The 17,090-nt window shown below is 43.8% G+C and overlaps 1 protein-coding gene across 4 annotated transcripts in view; it reads right to left on the bottom strand.

Annotated features, from left to right (window-relative positions):
• ITGA7 (integrin subunit alpha 7) overlaps positions 1-17,090 on the bottom strand; it is a 216,850-nt gene that overhangs the window by 120,742 nt on the left and 79,018 nt on the right. For all 4 annotated transcript variants that reach the window (XM_073614019.1, XM_073614017.1, XM_073614018.1 and 1 more), the window contains exon 2: positions 2,653-2,780. In XM_073614019.1, the coding sequence (XP_073470120.1) occupies positions 2,653-2,780 (128 nt within the window). The remainder of the gene's footprint in view (positions 1-2,652; positions 2,781-17,090) is intronic.

Below are 17,090 nucleotides of genomic sequence, written 5' to 3'. Positions count from 1 at the left end.
ATCCCTCCTGAGATGTGTACAAGAAATATCTGACATCTGTGATTGCTAACAAGGGTTTTGCCACAAAGTACTAAGTCATGCTTTGTGAAGCGGTCAAATACTTACTTTACTCATTAAAATGCATATCAGTTTAAAACCTTTTTTTGAAATGCGTTTTTCTGGAATTTTTGTTGTTGTTATTCTGTCTCTCCCTATTAAAATAAACCTACCATTAAAATTGACCACACTCCCCTGTCTAGTGTGGTCAGTTTTTAAAAAGGAAAGCAGAGGTACTGGCAGGAACACCAGGGATTTTCAAACAAAGGAAGCATCACAAAGAGGACAGTATACATTTTCCTACATGGTAAGTAAAAGTACATGGTACAGCAGGCACATACAGTTTTAGGAATCCAAAATGTTGGGTTTAAATATTCTTTAACCGCTTCAGCCCCAGAAGATTTTACCCCCTTCCTGACCAGAGCGTTTTTTGCGATTCGGCACTGCGTCGCTTTAACTGACAATTGCGCGGTCGTGCGATGTGGCTCCCAAACAAAATTGACGTCTTTTTTTTCCCACAAATAGAACTTTCTTTTGGTGGTATTTGATCGCCTCTGCAATTTTTATTTTTTGCGCTATAAACAAAATAAGAGCGACAATTTTGAAAAAAAAGCATTATTTTTTACATTTTGCTATAATAAATATCCCCCAAAAATATATAAAACAACATTTTTTTTCCTCAGTTTAGGCCGATCGTATTCTTCTACATATTTTTGGTAAAAAAAAAAAAAAAAAAAAATCGCAATAAGCATTTATTGATTGGTTTGCGCAAAAGTTATAGCGTTTACTAAATATTTTTTACTAGTAATGGCGGCGATCAGCGATTTTTATTGTGACTGCAACGTTATGGCGGACATGTCGGACATTTTTGACACATTTTTGGGACCATTGTCATTTATGCAGCGATCAGTGTGATTAAAAATGCACTGATTACTGTGTAAATGACACTGGCAGTGAAGGGGTTAACCACTAGGGGGCGGGGAGGGGTTAAGTGTGTCCTAGTGGAGTGGTTCTAACTGTCAGGGAGATGGGCTGTGTGTGTCATTACTCTGATGACAGGGAGCTGTGATCGGTGACACTTGTCACTAGGCAGAACGGGGAGACGCTGTTTACATCAGCATCTCCCCGTTCGTCCTCTCCGTGAGGCGATCGCGGGTATCCCCGCGGCGATCGGGTCCGCGGGACCCGCGACCCGACTCACGGAGCTCCCGGCCGGCGCGCACGCAATGGCACGGTGGGGAATTTAAATGGACGTACAGGTACGCCCATTTGCCCAGTCGTGCCATTCTGCCGACATGACATTCTGCTGACGTACGGTCAGGAACCGGTTAAGGTGCCCAAAGCTACATTTCTTGATCCTACATAAAATACATATTACATAAAGATTATTAACAAGTATTGACAAATACAGTCATTTTTTTAGTTTATGTGAGGCAGCACAGTGGCCAAGCACTTTCACCTGGCAGCACTGGGGTCATTAGTTTGAATTCCAAGCACGCACTACCTGCCTAGCATTTGCATGTTCTCCCTGTGCCTGTGTGGGTTTCCTCCGGGTACTCCAGTTTTCTCCCACACTCTAAAGACATGCTGGTAGGTTAATTGGCTCCCGTCTAAATGGGTCCTAGTATGTATGAATATGAGTTAGGGACCTTAGACTGTAAGCTCATTGAGCGCAAGGACTGATGTGAATGTAAAATATATAAACAGTATGTAAGTAAAGCACTGCATAAATTGTTGGCACTATACAAGTATCTAAATAAACAAATAAAATAACCTCACTTAGTAGATTGGATCCCCCAATGTGTGCCAATTCTTTGAATTTGCTTTCAGCTAGCAAAATCCCAAGACTTCCTTTGAGGGAAACCACCCTTGTCTGTAATCTGTGTGCTCATTGTCCAGTCTCCTCAACGGCCACTTTTAGTTTCAGTTCAGGCACTGGTTATGTCATCAAGTCAGACCTGCCTGATTTAGTGTGATATGCATATGCAAATTGGCAGTGCCTCCACCCACCTGGCTCACTGATGGACCCTTCTCCTGTTGGTCGCATTGGCTGGTCCTTACTGATGACATGACTGAACATTACTTACAATTTACACAGGGGTGAAGCAAAGTAGGTACTAAGTGCCTATTTGGAGGAACAAATGGAGGTCAGAGGGGAAGGAATCAAGCGTTGGTATGGAGGGACAGAAGGAGGTCAAAGTGAAAGGGGATGAGTCTAGAGATGAGCTTTAAAAAGAAGTGAGGTCCCAGGAGTTCTATTTTGTGTATTTTTATATGAAATTTCCATATTTTAGAGTACTAACACAATATACACATATGTACAGCAAAGGAAAAAAGAAGGATCTGACAAACGGAATTGTGAAATTTCTATACATACATTATATAGTGAGAATAGGGTAGATCTATATAAAGATACTGCTTAATACCAAACATTGATCTAGATTGAAGGAATATGAACAGAGTACAGGACAGCACAATCAATGTCAAAAATAATTAGCTTTTTCCTTAAACGCTTAGTCTGATTACTGCATGCTAAAAATATGCATCAATAAGACTTTCTTTAAAAGAATGAAATGTAAACCAGTAAATAAAATAATTAACTATGATGTACTGTACCTCCATCATCAATGTCAAGCCTTTCACATTTCTGGGCCTCTGCAGTCAACGGACAGCCATATAGACCCCCTGTACGATTTGAGAACTGATTTGGTAATGCTGGTGCCTGTGGTGCCCCCACCAATAGCCTGAAAAACATGAACATAGGTGCTTTAATATCAAATATTTAACAAGACATTCCTAAACAAAACCTGTCTGCAGTGTCTAACAGAAGAATCACTCAGAAGTCTAATTATGATATAACCGGGCACTATTCCTTCTACTGACACCAACGAAAGGGTACTACTCCTCCCACTGACCCAAAGGAAAGGGTACTACTCCTCCCACTGACACCAAGGAAAGGGTACTACTCCTCCCACTGACACCAAGGAAAGGGTACTACTCCTCCCACTGATACCGATGAAGGGGCACTATTCCTCATGCTACCACTGGTATTGTGTAACTTTTTTACTCTAACTCACCACCAAGCCTGAAGCATTGTTTACTAATGTGGGGGCATTTTTTACTTCTACTGGCAACAGTCCGCCCCCCCCCGTAAAGTGACAATAAACTGGCCCTTTGTTTAGAAAGTTTGGAGACCCCTGCTTTAGGCTATACAGTATATAGAAGAGAATCCCATGTTATTTATGCCTGTACTGGTAGTCACACAAATGCAGCTGTGTCCAACAAATGTTTCAACAACTTTAAGTGAACAAAACCATAATTCTATGGGCCTCTGTTGAAGTTAGCAGTTTGAGATGCTTCTAAATTCTTTGATAGGTGCATTTAACCTGCTGTTGACCTGCTTCAAGGAGAATTTGCATTTCTGTTGACCTGTATGGGAATGCAAAACTTGTCTGACATCAAAAAATTCCTGTCAACAAAAGCCCTATAAGCTCCAGTGGGTTCTAATTGTCTTCAGAGTAAGCCATTTGAGAAACCCCTTTTGAGTGCAATGTATGATTCAAGTGTAGCTCCTTAAAAGAGATGACTTATGCCTCGTTTCCACCGAGCGGATCGGTTCGGGTCGGATCGGTTTGGAAGGCCTAGAATGGTCCGGCCTATTCAGGCGAGCGTTTCCACTGCAAGACGGACCGACAGGGGCCATACGTGGGTTTAGAAAAAATGCCGTCATGGCGTCACACGTCCACCAATCAGTGTAATGTATCGTAGCTCCGCCCTAAACGAACCGTTCCATTTTCTATGGCCCCGCATCTGAAGCAGGACCCTGAATGGAACGGTTCGGTTCTATGGGCCGCTTTCATAATGGAAACACCCAAAATAGCGTACTTCACCGAACCGATCCGCTCAGTGGAAATGAGGCATAACAGAGTTAAAATATACATAAAATCTGGATCTTTTATGTCCCCATTTGAACTCTTTAATCTTTGGATTGAAAAAATATATTTTAGTGATGTGCAACTTAATGATAACCAATATTGTAAATCTTCCGATTGTTTCATGGATTATCATTAAATCAGGATTGCTGTTTATGTAGGCTGTATGTGTGCATGTCAGGTTACATTTCCAATTACATTTCTTATGAAAGTAGCCAGTATGGTTTTATATAAATGACTGACTGTCATCTTCAGCATAACATGTCGTCTAGCAGCTCCTGTGCACTAAATATTTCACACTCACTCAACTCCTAAACCACACAAGGTGGCTACAATCAAACAAGCATCAGAAAGTCTAGAATGTAAATGGTATGGAAATGAATAAATAATTCTATTACTTGTATAATTTAAGTGGAAGTCCTCTTCAGTTCCCATCCTGGACATACCATAGGAAATGAGAGGAAACCTTACCAAAATGAGGGGATGTGTCACCTAAATGGGTTTTACCATTTGTGGACAACAATGGGGACACACGCAGGAATAAAAACCCGGTTCTAATCCTTCCCCACTCTAGTCAAAACACATTTTGGCTAGAGTTACACCTTGACTTAATCACCATTCCTTTTGATCCTGCTATATAATGAAGTATAAATAAAAAAGTACAATCCCGCCAAAGCTGTGTTCTTATTTTTTGACAGAGTAAAACATGTTGGAACATCTATAAGGTTTTATTGCTGTCTGTATTCCTGTTGGAGACATTTCCCCTTACTGATGGGAGACAAAAGATTGTTTTAGTGAATCCAGCTAAAGCGTGCATCCTGACATGTTGGAGAGAAGATTCCCCTTCCTCCGTTCAACTCTGGCTTAAAGAGGAACTGCAGTCTGCTCACGTAATGTGTGATAAAAAACATCTTTGCCATTCTGAAGCTTCCCCTTAACCACTTTGCATATTATTTTATATATACTGTGATTCTGTACTTGCCAAATATGCTGCACAAATCTCCCTCCACTAAGTCTGACTGCAACCATTTTAACTGTGGGGAGCTGAAGCTATGGCCTGTTCACTTCCTGGATTTACACAGACACACAGAGGCACACCTCCAGCTCTGCAGCCCTGCAGCTCTCATTGGCCCTCTTATGACTCACCCCCCGTCCTTCCTGGCAAACTCTCAAGAGAGTGAGAGAGAGCTGGGCATGATGTCACAAGTCTAGGCTTTTTTACCGGACAAGAAACAGGAAGTGGGCTGTATAAGGCATTTACTGGGAGAAAAAAAATGTTTTACTATCCAAAGTTAAAACAACAAGGGCAGAAGATTTAATAGATGGAAAGTTGAAAAAAATGACAGAAGGTCTGCTTTAACAAAGTAAAGGGCATTGAGAGAATGAAGGATTTAACTCATGCTCAACAACACAGATCTGAGGTATTCAATAAGACAAGGTTTTACTGGCACCATTATTCCTTTTTGAGTGAAGGAAAATGACTCCTATCGGGCCAGAATTAGGGCACACGCTTCTTCCCCTATATCTACTACCCCCTCCCTTCCTGAGGGCTGATACTGTCCCTTACAGTATGTCTTTCACCAGACCTACCAACATGAAGCCAGCTATCCCTCAGTGACTCTCCCCCTTCCCCTAACTATAGAGAACTTTATAACCTCTCTCTTACCTCGATATCTCATCTGCTTACCCCCTACCCCCTTTTCACACCTTCACCTCCTATTTTAACTTAGTTAACACAGCCAAAACCCCCCCCAGAAATGTATAGTCAGCGAGATTGCTCCATTCCCAATACTCAAGCTATGCTACAAACCAGACTATGTTTTGGTTTTGACCTGTTTCATCTTAAAGTGGACTTTTATGTAAGGAAAAAATTAGCAAAGAGACAGGATTTTAATGCAGAAGAGACATATTGTGTTTCTCCTACATTAAGGTTCAGTTACCTGCCTGTACACCCTGTACAAATTTCAGCTATGCCGTGATGAATGAACTCCTGCACATGCGCAGGAGTGACGTCATCTCAGCCAGGCCAATCAAAATGGCAGAAGATCGGTACCTGGAAGCCAGTGGCGGCTGGTGGTATATTTTTTGTGGGGGGGTGGCAAACAATCCACCCAAGTCGGGTCACAGGCACCCCCACCCGGTTGGGCTGTCACCAGCCCCGCACTTACCCCATCTAGGTTGTGGGCAGTGCTTCCTCTTGGCGGCGGCTTCACCCTGCGTCTCCTCCTCCTGTTCTCCTCCCTTCTCCTCCTCGGTGGCCAATAGGATCACTTTGTCTCTCGGCTCAGGACCCACTTCCTGATTGGTCGGGAGGAGAATCAGGAAGAAAATAGCGAATATTAATTCGCTATTGTCACACAACTGGATTTGTTTGGGGCGCAGTGCCCACCCTTTTTTGAAGCCTATTGGAGCCTGTGGCTCTAATCACTTGCTTCTTAAAAAAAAAAAAAAACCCATTGGAATCCATGCGTCCGGTGTCCCTCATGTAGATTAGGGGGCCAGACGCATGGATTAGGGGGGCGGCGCTACTGCTCCCTGTATGGACGGGCCGCCACTGCTGAAAGCTGATCCAGCCACAGATGACAGCGGTTGGTGGGGAGCTCCGGGACACTGCTGCGCTGGATAGAATGTGACTGTACTATAGAATTGTCTATAGGACTATCATTTTGAGCACACCTGGTGGTTGCCTCTTGCAATTGCAGTTCAGATCCTAACAGGATAGTCTTGCCTTTGTTAATAAAGTTTCTCATTGAACAACATAAAGTTTTTACCTCAGTTACAGAAGCCATTTTAGTTCTGATGAAGACAAGTGAAGGTCTTCAAATTTGCCTCTAGATACACAAATGCCTGTAAGTCTATTTATTATTTCCTAAAGTACATTTTACACTTGGACTGCACTGGTATGTGTTTGATATATGATATAACTATCAGCTTTCTGTATAGTAATATTTGATGTTGTACTTATTCGCAAAGTGTCACATGTAATACATATTGTAATTCAAAATTTCTCTGATTGTATTGCAGTTTACAGAACTATTGAAAGAAGTAAATTCAATTTTGGAATAAAACACAAGGCTATTTCTGTCTGTTTTGTTACCTGGCTGTCAGCTAATTGATAGTAGGACAGCCTAGTGACTATAGTCCTGCTTTTAGTGTATCTTATTATAAACATCGGCCTGGCTGGTTCTTTGACACCTGTGCATTAAAGAGGAAGTAGAACCCTGGTGGGTTCTACTTCCTCTTTATTTCTCTGCAAAGGTAAAGCATAATGAGCGACTATGCGTCGCATAGTCGCCCATTATGTGTCCCTTACCTGAAACCGAAGCCCGCGATGTCACCGTTGTCCCCACTAGCAGGGAGCGTCCATCTTCACCCCTCTTCCTTCCGGGGCCGCGAACTCCGGCTCTGTTACTGGCCGGAGTCACGTGACGTCACTCCCACGCATGCACGCGGGAGCTGCCAGTCACGACATGACCCCTATTAGTAAACGGCATGAGCTGCCCTTTCTAAAATGCGCAGTAGACATCAGCGCATGCGTCATAGTTATCGGCGCTCGGCTTTTTTGTAAATATCTCCTAAACCATGGAGGTTTAAGAGGTATTTCAAGCACCTACAGGTAAGCCTTAATATAGGCTTACCTGTAGGTAAAAGTGGTTGTACAGCGTGTACAACCACTTTAAGTCATCAATATTTGTGTACTGTGTTGAATTGTACAGTATGTTGTATCTTGCTAATCGCTGTATACTCACTGCCATAAACAAAGAAATGATAAAAAAAAAAGATAGCCATGACACCAATTACCATCATTTCTGTCCCTAATGCTTGGGGATATGCAACCCTTCTGTACTCTATCCAAAAAAGAAAACTACCTTGGCTGGAGTAGGGCTTTAGGGCTCGTCCACACCATAACATGGTGCGGGAAACCTGTATTCTGTGCATGTTTTCCGCACCGCATTTAAAAAAACGCACAGTGTGTGATCTGCTGCGAGCGTCAATGTGTTCCTAACCACACCCTGAATGCAGTGTGTTTGCCTGCATCAGATCGCATGGTACTGCACAGTGGCAGTTTGTGCTCTAATTTTTGATGGGGGGGGGGGTGGCAAGCAAACCACCCGACCCCCCCCTTTTATTCAGTCGATCGGTCAAAACCCCCAAGGCCACCCCCCCTATCAGTCAGTCAGTCAAACTCCCCCCGTCGCTCGGTCGATCATCCGTCCGTCCATCAGCCCTGCACTTACCCCATTCAAGGCAGCTTCCGTGGCTTCCCTCTGCGTCTCCTCCTCACTCCTCAGTGCCTCCCCCCTGCTCCTGGCCAATTTGGTAGCTTCTCCTCTCGGCCAATCGGGTCTTAAGACCCGCTTCCTGATTGGCTGAAAGGAGAAGCAGGAAGAAATGAGCGAATAGTAATTCGCTATTGTTACACAAGTGGGTGGGCTCGGGGCTCAGTGCCCACCCTTTTTTGAAGCCAAATTAGAGCCTCAGGCTCTAATCATGTGCTTCAAAAAAAAAAACCCCATAGAAATCCATGCGTCCGGCGCCTCCATGTAGATTAGGGGCCAGGCGCATGGATTGGGGGGAGGCGCCCCTAATGGAGCGGCCGCAACTGGTACCGCAGTACCATATGATTTGGTGCAGTATGTTTTTGAAAAGTAGTACATGCACTACTTTTGATGCGATCCAGTGCGATTTCAGCCCATTCAAATGGACTGAAAATCGCACCGCACAGAATTGTACATGAATGAGGACCACACCATTTAAAAACTGATCCTTATTGTTTTCATAGCCTCATATTTTGTTTTGAAAGGCTTCACTGACAGGTTAGACTGATTCTGCTGCTAGAGTCAAATCACCAGTGGCAGGATTGCTAAAGAGACTGCTTAGAGGCTGTCCTATGAGACAGCCTCTAAGCAATCCTTTCAACAAATTTCCAAGGGAGGGGACTGCAGGGTAGCTTCTTGCCTACTGACCATGGGCCCTGGATTTTGAGGGGGCTCTATTCTTTAAGAGGTATGTGCCTAGGGGACCTTTTAGAGTGGTTTTGCTTGGGATTCAGGTCCATGCCTCTCCAAAACACACAGGCTCTGGGAACCTAGGACCTGTATACAGATTTGGGGTCTATGTGATCAAATCAGCAATGACTGCCCCTCCTCCCCTAGACTCAGAGACTCAGAATAGATGTTAATATAATAAGCTGAAAAAAACTTGATACTAGTGTCTCCTGCTGTTATGTGTAATCAGTTTATTAAAGTGTCTTTCTCTCATTGTGCAATTCCCCATTGTGTGCCCCTTAGGTGTGAATCCCCATTGTTAATTGAGTCACCTATTGTTCCTGTCTGTCTGCTAATCCTCTTGAAGATGTGACTAGCATGGTGTCCACTTTACCTTGTTACCGAACCATTGTCGGATGTTTATGCATTTATGTCTATGTGTTAGCTGTTCATTAGATGTACTGATATTATTGTTTACAGTTTGCATTGTTTAGGATAATATGATCACTAGGGGTGCGCTTCTTCACTGGCTCACGATTCGATTTGATTACGATTATCCTGTCCACGATTCAGTTTGATTCCGCAATGCATCACGATGCATCACAAATACTGTGCAAGTGCGCATGGGTAAAAACTTTTTATCCAAAAATTCAAGCAGTCAGAAAAACTAAATTTATCTCCAGTGGCAGAGGGATGGCTGGGATCAGAGGCAGAGTGATGGCTGGGATCAGAGGCAGAGTGATGGCTGGGATCAGAGGCAGAGTGATGGCTGGGGTCAGAGGCAGAGTGATGGCTGGGGTCAGAGGCAGAGTGATGGCTGGGGTCAGAGGCAGAGTGATGGCTGGGGTCAGAGGCAGAGTGATGGCTGGGGTCAGAGGCAGAGGGATGGCTGGGGTCAGAGGCAGAGGGATGGATGGGGTCAGAGGCAGAGGGATGGATGGGGTCAGAGGCAGAGGGATGGATGGGGTCAGAGGCATGGCTGGGATCAGAGGCAGAGTGATGGCTGGGATCAGAGGCAGAGGGATGGCTGGGATCAGAGGGATGGCTGGGATCAGAGGCAGATGGATGGCTGGGATCAGAGGCAGAGGGATGGCTGGGATCAGAGGCAGAGGGATGGCTGGGATCAGAGGCAGAGGGATGGCTGGGATCAAAGGCAGAGGGAGGGTTGGGATCAGTGGCAGAGGGATAGATGGGATCAATGGCAGAGGGATAGATGGGATCAGTGGCAGAGGGATAGATGGGATCAGTGGCAGAGCAGAGGGATAGATGGGATCAGGCAGAGGGGTGGTGGAATCAGTGGCAGAGGTATAGATGGGATCAGTGGCAGAGGGATATATGGGATCAGGCAGAGGGGTGGTGGGATCAGTGGCAGAGGGATGGCTGGGATAAGGCAGAGGGATGGTGGGATCAGGCAGATGGATAGTGGGATCAGAGGCAGAGGGATCAGGCAGACGAATGGTGGGATCAGAGGCAGAGGGATCAGGCAGACGGATAGTCAGATCAGGCAGACAGATGGTGGGATCAGGCAGATGGATGGTGGGATCAGAGGCAGAGGGATCAGGCAGACAGATGGTGTAATCAGAGGGATGGTGGGATCAGGGGCAGAGGGATCAGGCACACGGATGGTGGGATCACAGGCAGAAGGATGGTGGTATCAGAGGCAGAGGGAACAGGCAGACGGATGGTTGGATCAGGCAGAGGGGTGATGGTAGTAGATGGATGCGATCAGGGACACTGGCACTTACCTGCTCTCGGTGTTAGTCAATTCCCCCTACTCCATGCTGCTCAGTGTGTTTCCCTGTTCCGTGCCTCCAGTGAAGCCTCTCCTCATGTCGGGACTCCTCAAGCCCCTCCTCCTGCACTGTACTGGCTGTCAGCCCATCAGCTGACTTTCTTCTTCAGTGAAGGGGAGGAGAGGGGGCTTTAACCACCATGCAGGCCCTACCTCTGTGTTTCTCCCTGAGAGGCAGAGCACTGCACTGCATGGAGCAGAGCGACGGATGATGTCATCAACAATTGATTCGGCAGGCTTGCAGCATCGGTGCAGCATTGCGAACGTCCGAATCGCAATGCATTGATGTTGCGATTATATTCAACACCCCTAATGATCACGCTCTTATCTGATTTTGTGTGGTATATATTCTGAGTGAGTTTACAATAAAGTCAGTTTCAGTTTACACCTACTGTCATCTAGTTGCTGGGTGCAATTCTCAGCTATAATACCTGGTTAATTGTTCCAGAGTGGAGGAAGCGGTATCTTTATGGAGGCACCCAGGCTGGGTATCTGATGGTTCATCACAACTACATATCCTGCTATTTGGTAGAAGCTCAAATCAGCCTTCCACACACTTACTATTTACGAAGTGCAAGTGTCTGCATTTTATAGTCATATAACAGTCCCAGTGTTTTAATAACAAACCAACTGTAAAAACCAGAAAGACACAGGGCAGAGGGAGGGGGCAGTATGCTGGCCATACATGGCTCAAATTTTGGCTGATTTCTGTTGAAATTCGAGCCATGGGTGTCAGCACCACCTGGCTTGACAAACTTCGATATGAAAATCGAAGGAGCCAGGTGTAAAAATTCTCAACCGAACAATGACTGCAGCCACCTCATTTGTGTGGATGGAGGAATCTTTTATTGCATAATTTTTTCATTTGAACAAAAAAAAAAAAATCTGTGGGCAGTTTTAGCCATCGGGATGCATTAGCACACATTTGTGCCATGATGATAAAACCCCCTTGGAATGCTAATACTACAACGGGCATGTCTATGACAGCCAGCATGCTGATGGGTGGATGATGTAGGGTGTCACCTGGCCCTGTGTAGAGGAGCTGCAGATGGGCTAAGTTCTTATGGCCACAGCCACAAGAGATGTTCATGGCCACAAAAGGAGGGAGGAAAGAACTAATTTCCCAGACAGATACTACACAAGGTAAGTAGTGCAGTCCAAAAAAAATTAACCTGGAATTAGGCTTTAAATACAGATGTTCTCTAAGAAAAGGAAATGAAAATGAACAAATGCTAACACCCTCACATAACATTTTATTAAGCTAGCTCTTTCCTGGCTCGGTGGGGAGAAATCCCTTGAGAGCAACACATGTCCAAAAAGCATCAGCATAACACATTATTTACAGTTGAAGCTTTTGGTAGGGCTCAGCATTATAATAACTGTGGGCATGGGCATGTGAATGTTAAACAGTGGTTATTACTCATTGCTGAACTCATTTGGGCCTCACACCCACTTACTAAACCTCCAAAATACAGCAGTACCTTTGTGCACCATAATGGGGCATATTAGGCATGGATGCCACGGCACTGAGCCATTCCTGACACACAGTGCTGGAATGCTGTCATGAAGACAGATACCAACAGCTGTGCATCAAGATGTGCCGCAGCTTTAACCTTTAACTGGCATAACAGTGACTCTTCCTCAATATATTATTGCAGCTATACAGAGACACAAATGTCTTCCATTTCAGACCTTAGCATCACATAACAACCAGAAGCATTACTACTTCCTTATTTTAAAAAAACTATCATGTAGTAATATTAAAGTAAACCATTAAAGAATTAGGGGGCACTATGTTACAGCTTCTCACTATTACAGAATACTAGTATTTAAAGTGATATTAAAGGTCTGGTTTATTTTTAAACAAAATACATGTTATACTTACCTGCTCTGTGCAATGATTTTGCACAGAGCAGTCCTGATAACAAGCCGTTTGCTATGGGGGTACTAGTGCGCGCTTGCTCCTAAGCCCTACTCTGTGTGTCCATAATACACACAGAGCGGGGCTCAGCCCTGCCCCCTGCTCCTTCCTCACTGGCTGTGAGCTGTGATTGACAGCAGTGGGAGCTAATGGAATGTAGAGAAGGCATAATGGTAAAAAACCGTCAGTCTTTAGAACCACTTTAAATTTTGCTCAGAGGATGCCTTAAAGCATATATCTGGTTAAAATGAAAGAATATATATTACTTTCCACATTGTATTTCAGTTATTTCTTGCTTCTTACTCCTATTCATCTGAATGATTTTGAAGTTTGCAAACTTATTTTGTGAAGATCCCCACATATTTAATTTCTTGAGTAATATTCACTATGCCTTGTGAGTAGGCACTGCTGTATCACACATTTCATGGAGCCTATCTTCTGAACTACAGACAGAGGTGCTGAGAGGAGGAGTTTCAGGCGGCAGAGTCAGTACGGCAATCACTGTGCAGGCAGCAAAGTACCATTGGATATGTAGTCCTTAGAAGTTGAAACTAAACAGAAGAGGAGAAGCTGCAAAGCATGCAGGGAATCCAGGAAGATGTGGAAAGAGATGACCATCAGACAGGCAGCAATCACAACATGAAAGGACATTTTTCAAGTAAGTTTATATTGGATTATTAAAAGTATTGTTGTATTGCTTTTACAATGTTGGTGTTATAAAATGAAGGTGTATGTTGTGTCCATAGATTTCCTTTTAACATGCATCAATGCATTGATACACCTGCTGTTCTTGCAAACCTCTAATAACACCATGAAATAAAATAGAAATCAGGTTTGAATATCCGAAAAGTCCGAATTTCTTACCTATTTTTGGTCAGTGGCTCAAAATTTTAAATGAAAACTTTAGTCAAGCAAATGGTGTTTTTAGAAAAAGGATCAACAACAGCAGCGTCAATTTCATGATGAAATGGTAAATTGCTAAATAGGCTTACTGATTATCTGAAACAAAATATAAACTGTATATTATATATATATATATACACATATACACACACACACAAACAGAATAGAAGATAATACAACAATGTAAAAAGAGTTGGGTTTATTTATTAAGGCAGGACTATCACCAATGTTGCGTAGCAACCCACAGAGACCAGTCTGAATTCATCTTTCAGTGCAGAGTATTGAGAACTAATAAATGAAGATAGCTGATTTGCATATTGCCTTCTTAGTAGGGCCTTCTGTGTTGACATAAGATGGATACATGGTTTTAGAGGTGAGGGTAATCCTTTAGGGGTAAAGTAGAGGTGTTCACACTGACAACATGAGAAGGGTGTAGAGGAAAGCTGAGAACATTTTTTGTGTGATCTGATCCTCATGGAGAATGATGGGAGACTTTAAATCATTTGAACAGTTGTTGGTCAGTGAGTTAAAGCATGTCTTCAATAAATGAAGCTTCCGCTGCCCTGAATGGAAATCACACAACTTTCTTCCTTTTTCAGAGTTGAAAGTGATGGAGGCAAATATCAGAATGATGAAGCATAACGAGTCTCAAAAAGTCCACTGGAAATTTACTGTAAGTGTGTTTATTTTCAACGGATTTTCAGAAATATTCAGGAATTGAATATACAATATCTAGCTATAGACACTTCCAAAAAAAGAGATAATACTACAAATGGAAATCCTCTGGTGTCTTATTGGCATTCGACTGCCTGCCACTGGTTACCGTCTTTTGCCTTTATGAATACACTCACTGAGCCAAAGGCAGTTAACATAAAAGTCACCATCAACAGCTCCTTGCAACAACAATACTGTCCAAGAATCTGGGACCACACAGGAGCTAAAGAAGATCTCCACATTCTTACAAACAACAAGAAAGGATGTATTACTTGGGAGTAAAGAGACCAATTTTCTTTGCAAAAGCAAATGTAGAGGTTACAGCCTGCTAGTTTGGCATTTGCACCAGTCTTGGTAGCATTACTGACAGGCAACAATTTCAGCTGGTTGCATCGTCACTATGGCAGTGAACGATTTTTAAAGAATTACCGGAAAACTAGGGGTAATTAAGACCAGCTCTGAACTGGCATACAGAGATACACCAGTACTCAGAGTGGAGAATGTCTGTGCCAGGAAGATTTTGTGAATGTGAAAGTTTCCTGCACTGTACTGTATTCCTGGCCACATTCAGCTGCCAGTTGGGAGATTCCCTGGTCAAAAACTAAATGTAAACAAAAGAGACAGGAATAGTGATGATGTTAATATCCAAATGTCCATATTTGGGAAATGACTTGCGTCACTGGCTGGGTGGAGCCTGATGGGGAACTGAGAGACTGGTTCCCCATAAGGTCCGCCTTATTTTTGATTGACAGCGCATGACAGTGGGCGAAAGCCAATATTGGACTGAATTGTGGCTTGGGACCCACCCACTGCCATGTGCCATCAATCAACAGCCTGGCAGACTTTATGGGGAACTAATTTCTTAGTTCCCTATTGGGTTCCACCCACCCTTAATACAAAACTGCCATGTTTGATAGGCGCAATGTCCAGGGAGAGAGGGAGAGCACTGAAGCAGCAATATGGACACGTTCTCTTCCCTTTCTCTGGTTTGCATGCATACAACCCAAATCCTGCAATGCCTTTTATTTTAGATGAGGAAATGTATCTGTCACACTAAAATTAGCATCACTGTTCTCATTATTTAGCACAACAAAAGGCAATACAATAGTTAATATGGACAATAAAAAGGTAGTAAAATATTATTAATTTTATGCAACAGGGTACAGAAAACCGATTGTCCAAAGCTAAGAGTGATTTGTAGATATAGTCTAGGGAATAATCATTACAAATAAATAGGAAAACTGTAATTAAAGGGAAGCAGGTGAACAGGAAGACTGATTAGAGTCATTAGGAAGGGATTCCCCAGTAATTAATTCTGCTTTAATGATAGTGTTATCACAGCTGTGAGCCTCCCTGCTTGCTGCGAGAGTGGATCAAGTGCTACCCTTGTGTTTTATTATTGTGCTGTAACATATTTGGTTCTTAGGGACCATAGAATCTCCTAGTGACTATAGAAGGACAGAAGACTGTAGTGCAATTGTGTGTCTGCATGGTTCACTGGAAACACTAATGCGTACACACGGTCGGACTTTTCGTCTACAAAAGTCCGACAGCCTGTCCGACATACTTCCGACGTACCTTCGGCGGACTTGCGGCAGACTTTCTTACGAACGGACTTGCCTACACACGACCACACAAAAGTCCGACGGATTCGTACGTGATGACGTACACCGGACTAAAATAAGGAAGTTCATAGCCAGTAGCCAATAGCTGCCCTAGCATGGGTTTTTGTCCGTCGGACTAGCACACAGACGAGCGGATTTCGGGGTCCGTCGTACTTACGACGTAAAGATTTGAAGCATGTTTCAAATCTAAAGTCCGTCGGATTTGAGGCTAAAAAAGTCCGTTGAAAGTCCGGAGAAGCCCACACACGATCGGATTACCAGCCAGCTTTAGTCCGTCAGCGTCCGTTGGACTTTTGTAGACGAAAAGTCCGACCGTGTGTACGCGGCATAAGGCCCCTTTCACACTGGGGCGGTTTGCAGGCGCTATTGCGCTAAAAATAGCGCCTGCAAACCGACCTGAAAGTGCGCCAAGGGCTTTCACAGTGGAGCGGAGCGCTAGCGGGACGGTAAAAAAAAGTCCTGCTAGCAGCATCTTTGGAGCGGTGTGTAAACCTCTCCTGCCCATTGAAATCAATGGGACACCGCGGCAGAGGCGCTTTGTGGTGGTTTTTAACCCTTTCTCGGCTGCTAGCGGGGGGTAAAACCGCCCCGCTAGTGGCAGAATACCGACGGTAAAGCGCCGCTAACAATAGCGGCGCTTTACCTCCGACACCGCCCCCGCCCCAGTGTGAAAGGGGCCTAACTACAAAAAAGTTGGCAGGCCATTAGATGCATTTAAGTCTGTAATGTTACTCTAAAGCCCCATACACACTATCAGATTTTCTACTGATTTTTGTCTTCAGATTTACCGTAAGTGCAAGGGCCTGCCTGATTGTATACAAATTGACCTCATATTATATGGTTTTGATAAATCTGAAGAAACAATCAACAGAATCTGATAGTGCGTATGGGGCTTAAAGTGGATGTAAACCCGAAAATGTATTTATTTATTTATTTTTTATATATCATACTGTAGAGTATAAGATTTCCTATCATTTGAGCCCAGTCTTGCCACACAGAGTTAATCCATCTCTGAGCAATCCTCTTTTATTGTTCAGTGAGAGAAATCTTGACAAACTGACAAAAACTTTGTCAAATCCTCCCCCTTGCTGTGAGTGACAGCCTAAGACACAGGCATGATTTTTTAATTCCCACCCCCACTCCATTCTTCAGCAGCTCTGCAAGGATTGGCTGTTCCAC

This window comes from Aquarana catesbeiana, linkage group LG02, assembly GCF_042186555.1.
Source record: "Aquarana catesbeiana isolate 2022-GZ linkage group LG02, ASM4218655v1, whole genome shotgun sequence".
NCBI lineage: Eukaryota > Metazoa > Chordata > Amphibia > Anura > Ranidae > Aquarana > Aquarana catesbeiana.
This window is presented reverse-complemented; position numbering and strand designations above follow the sequence as displayed.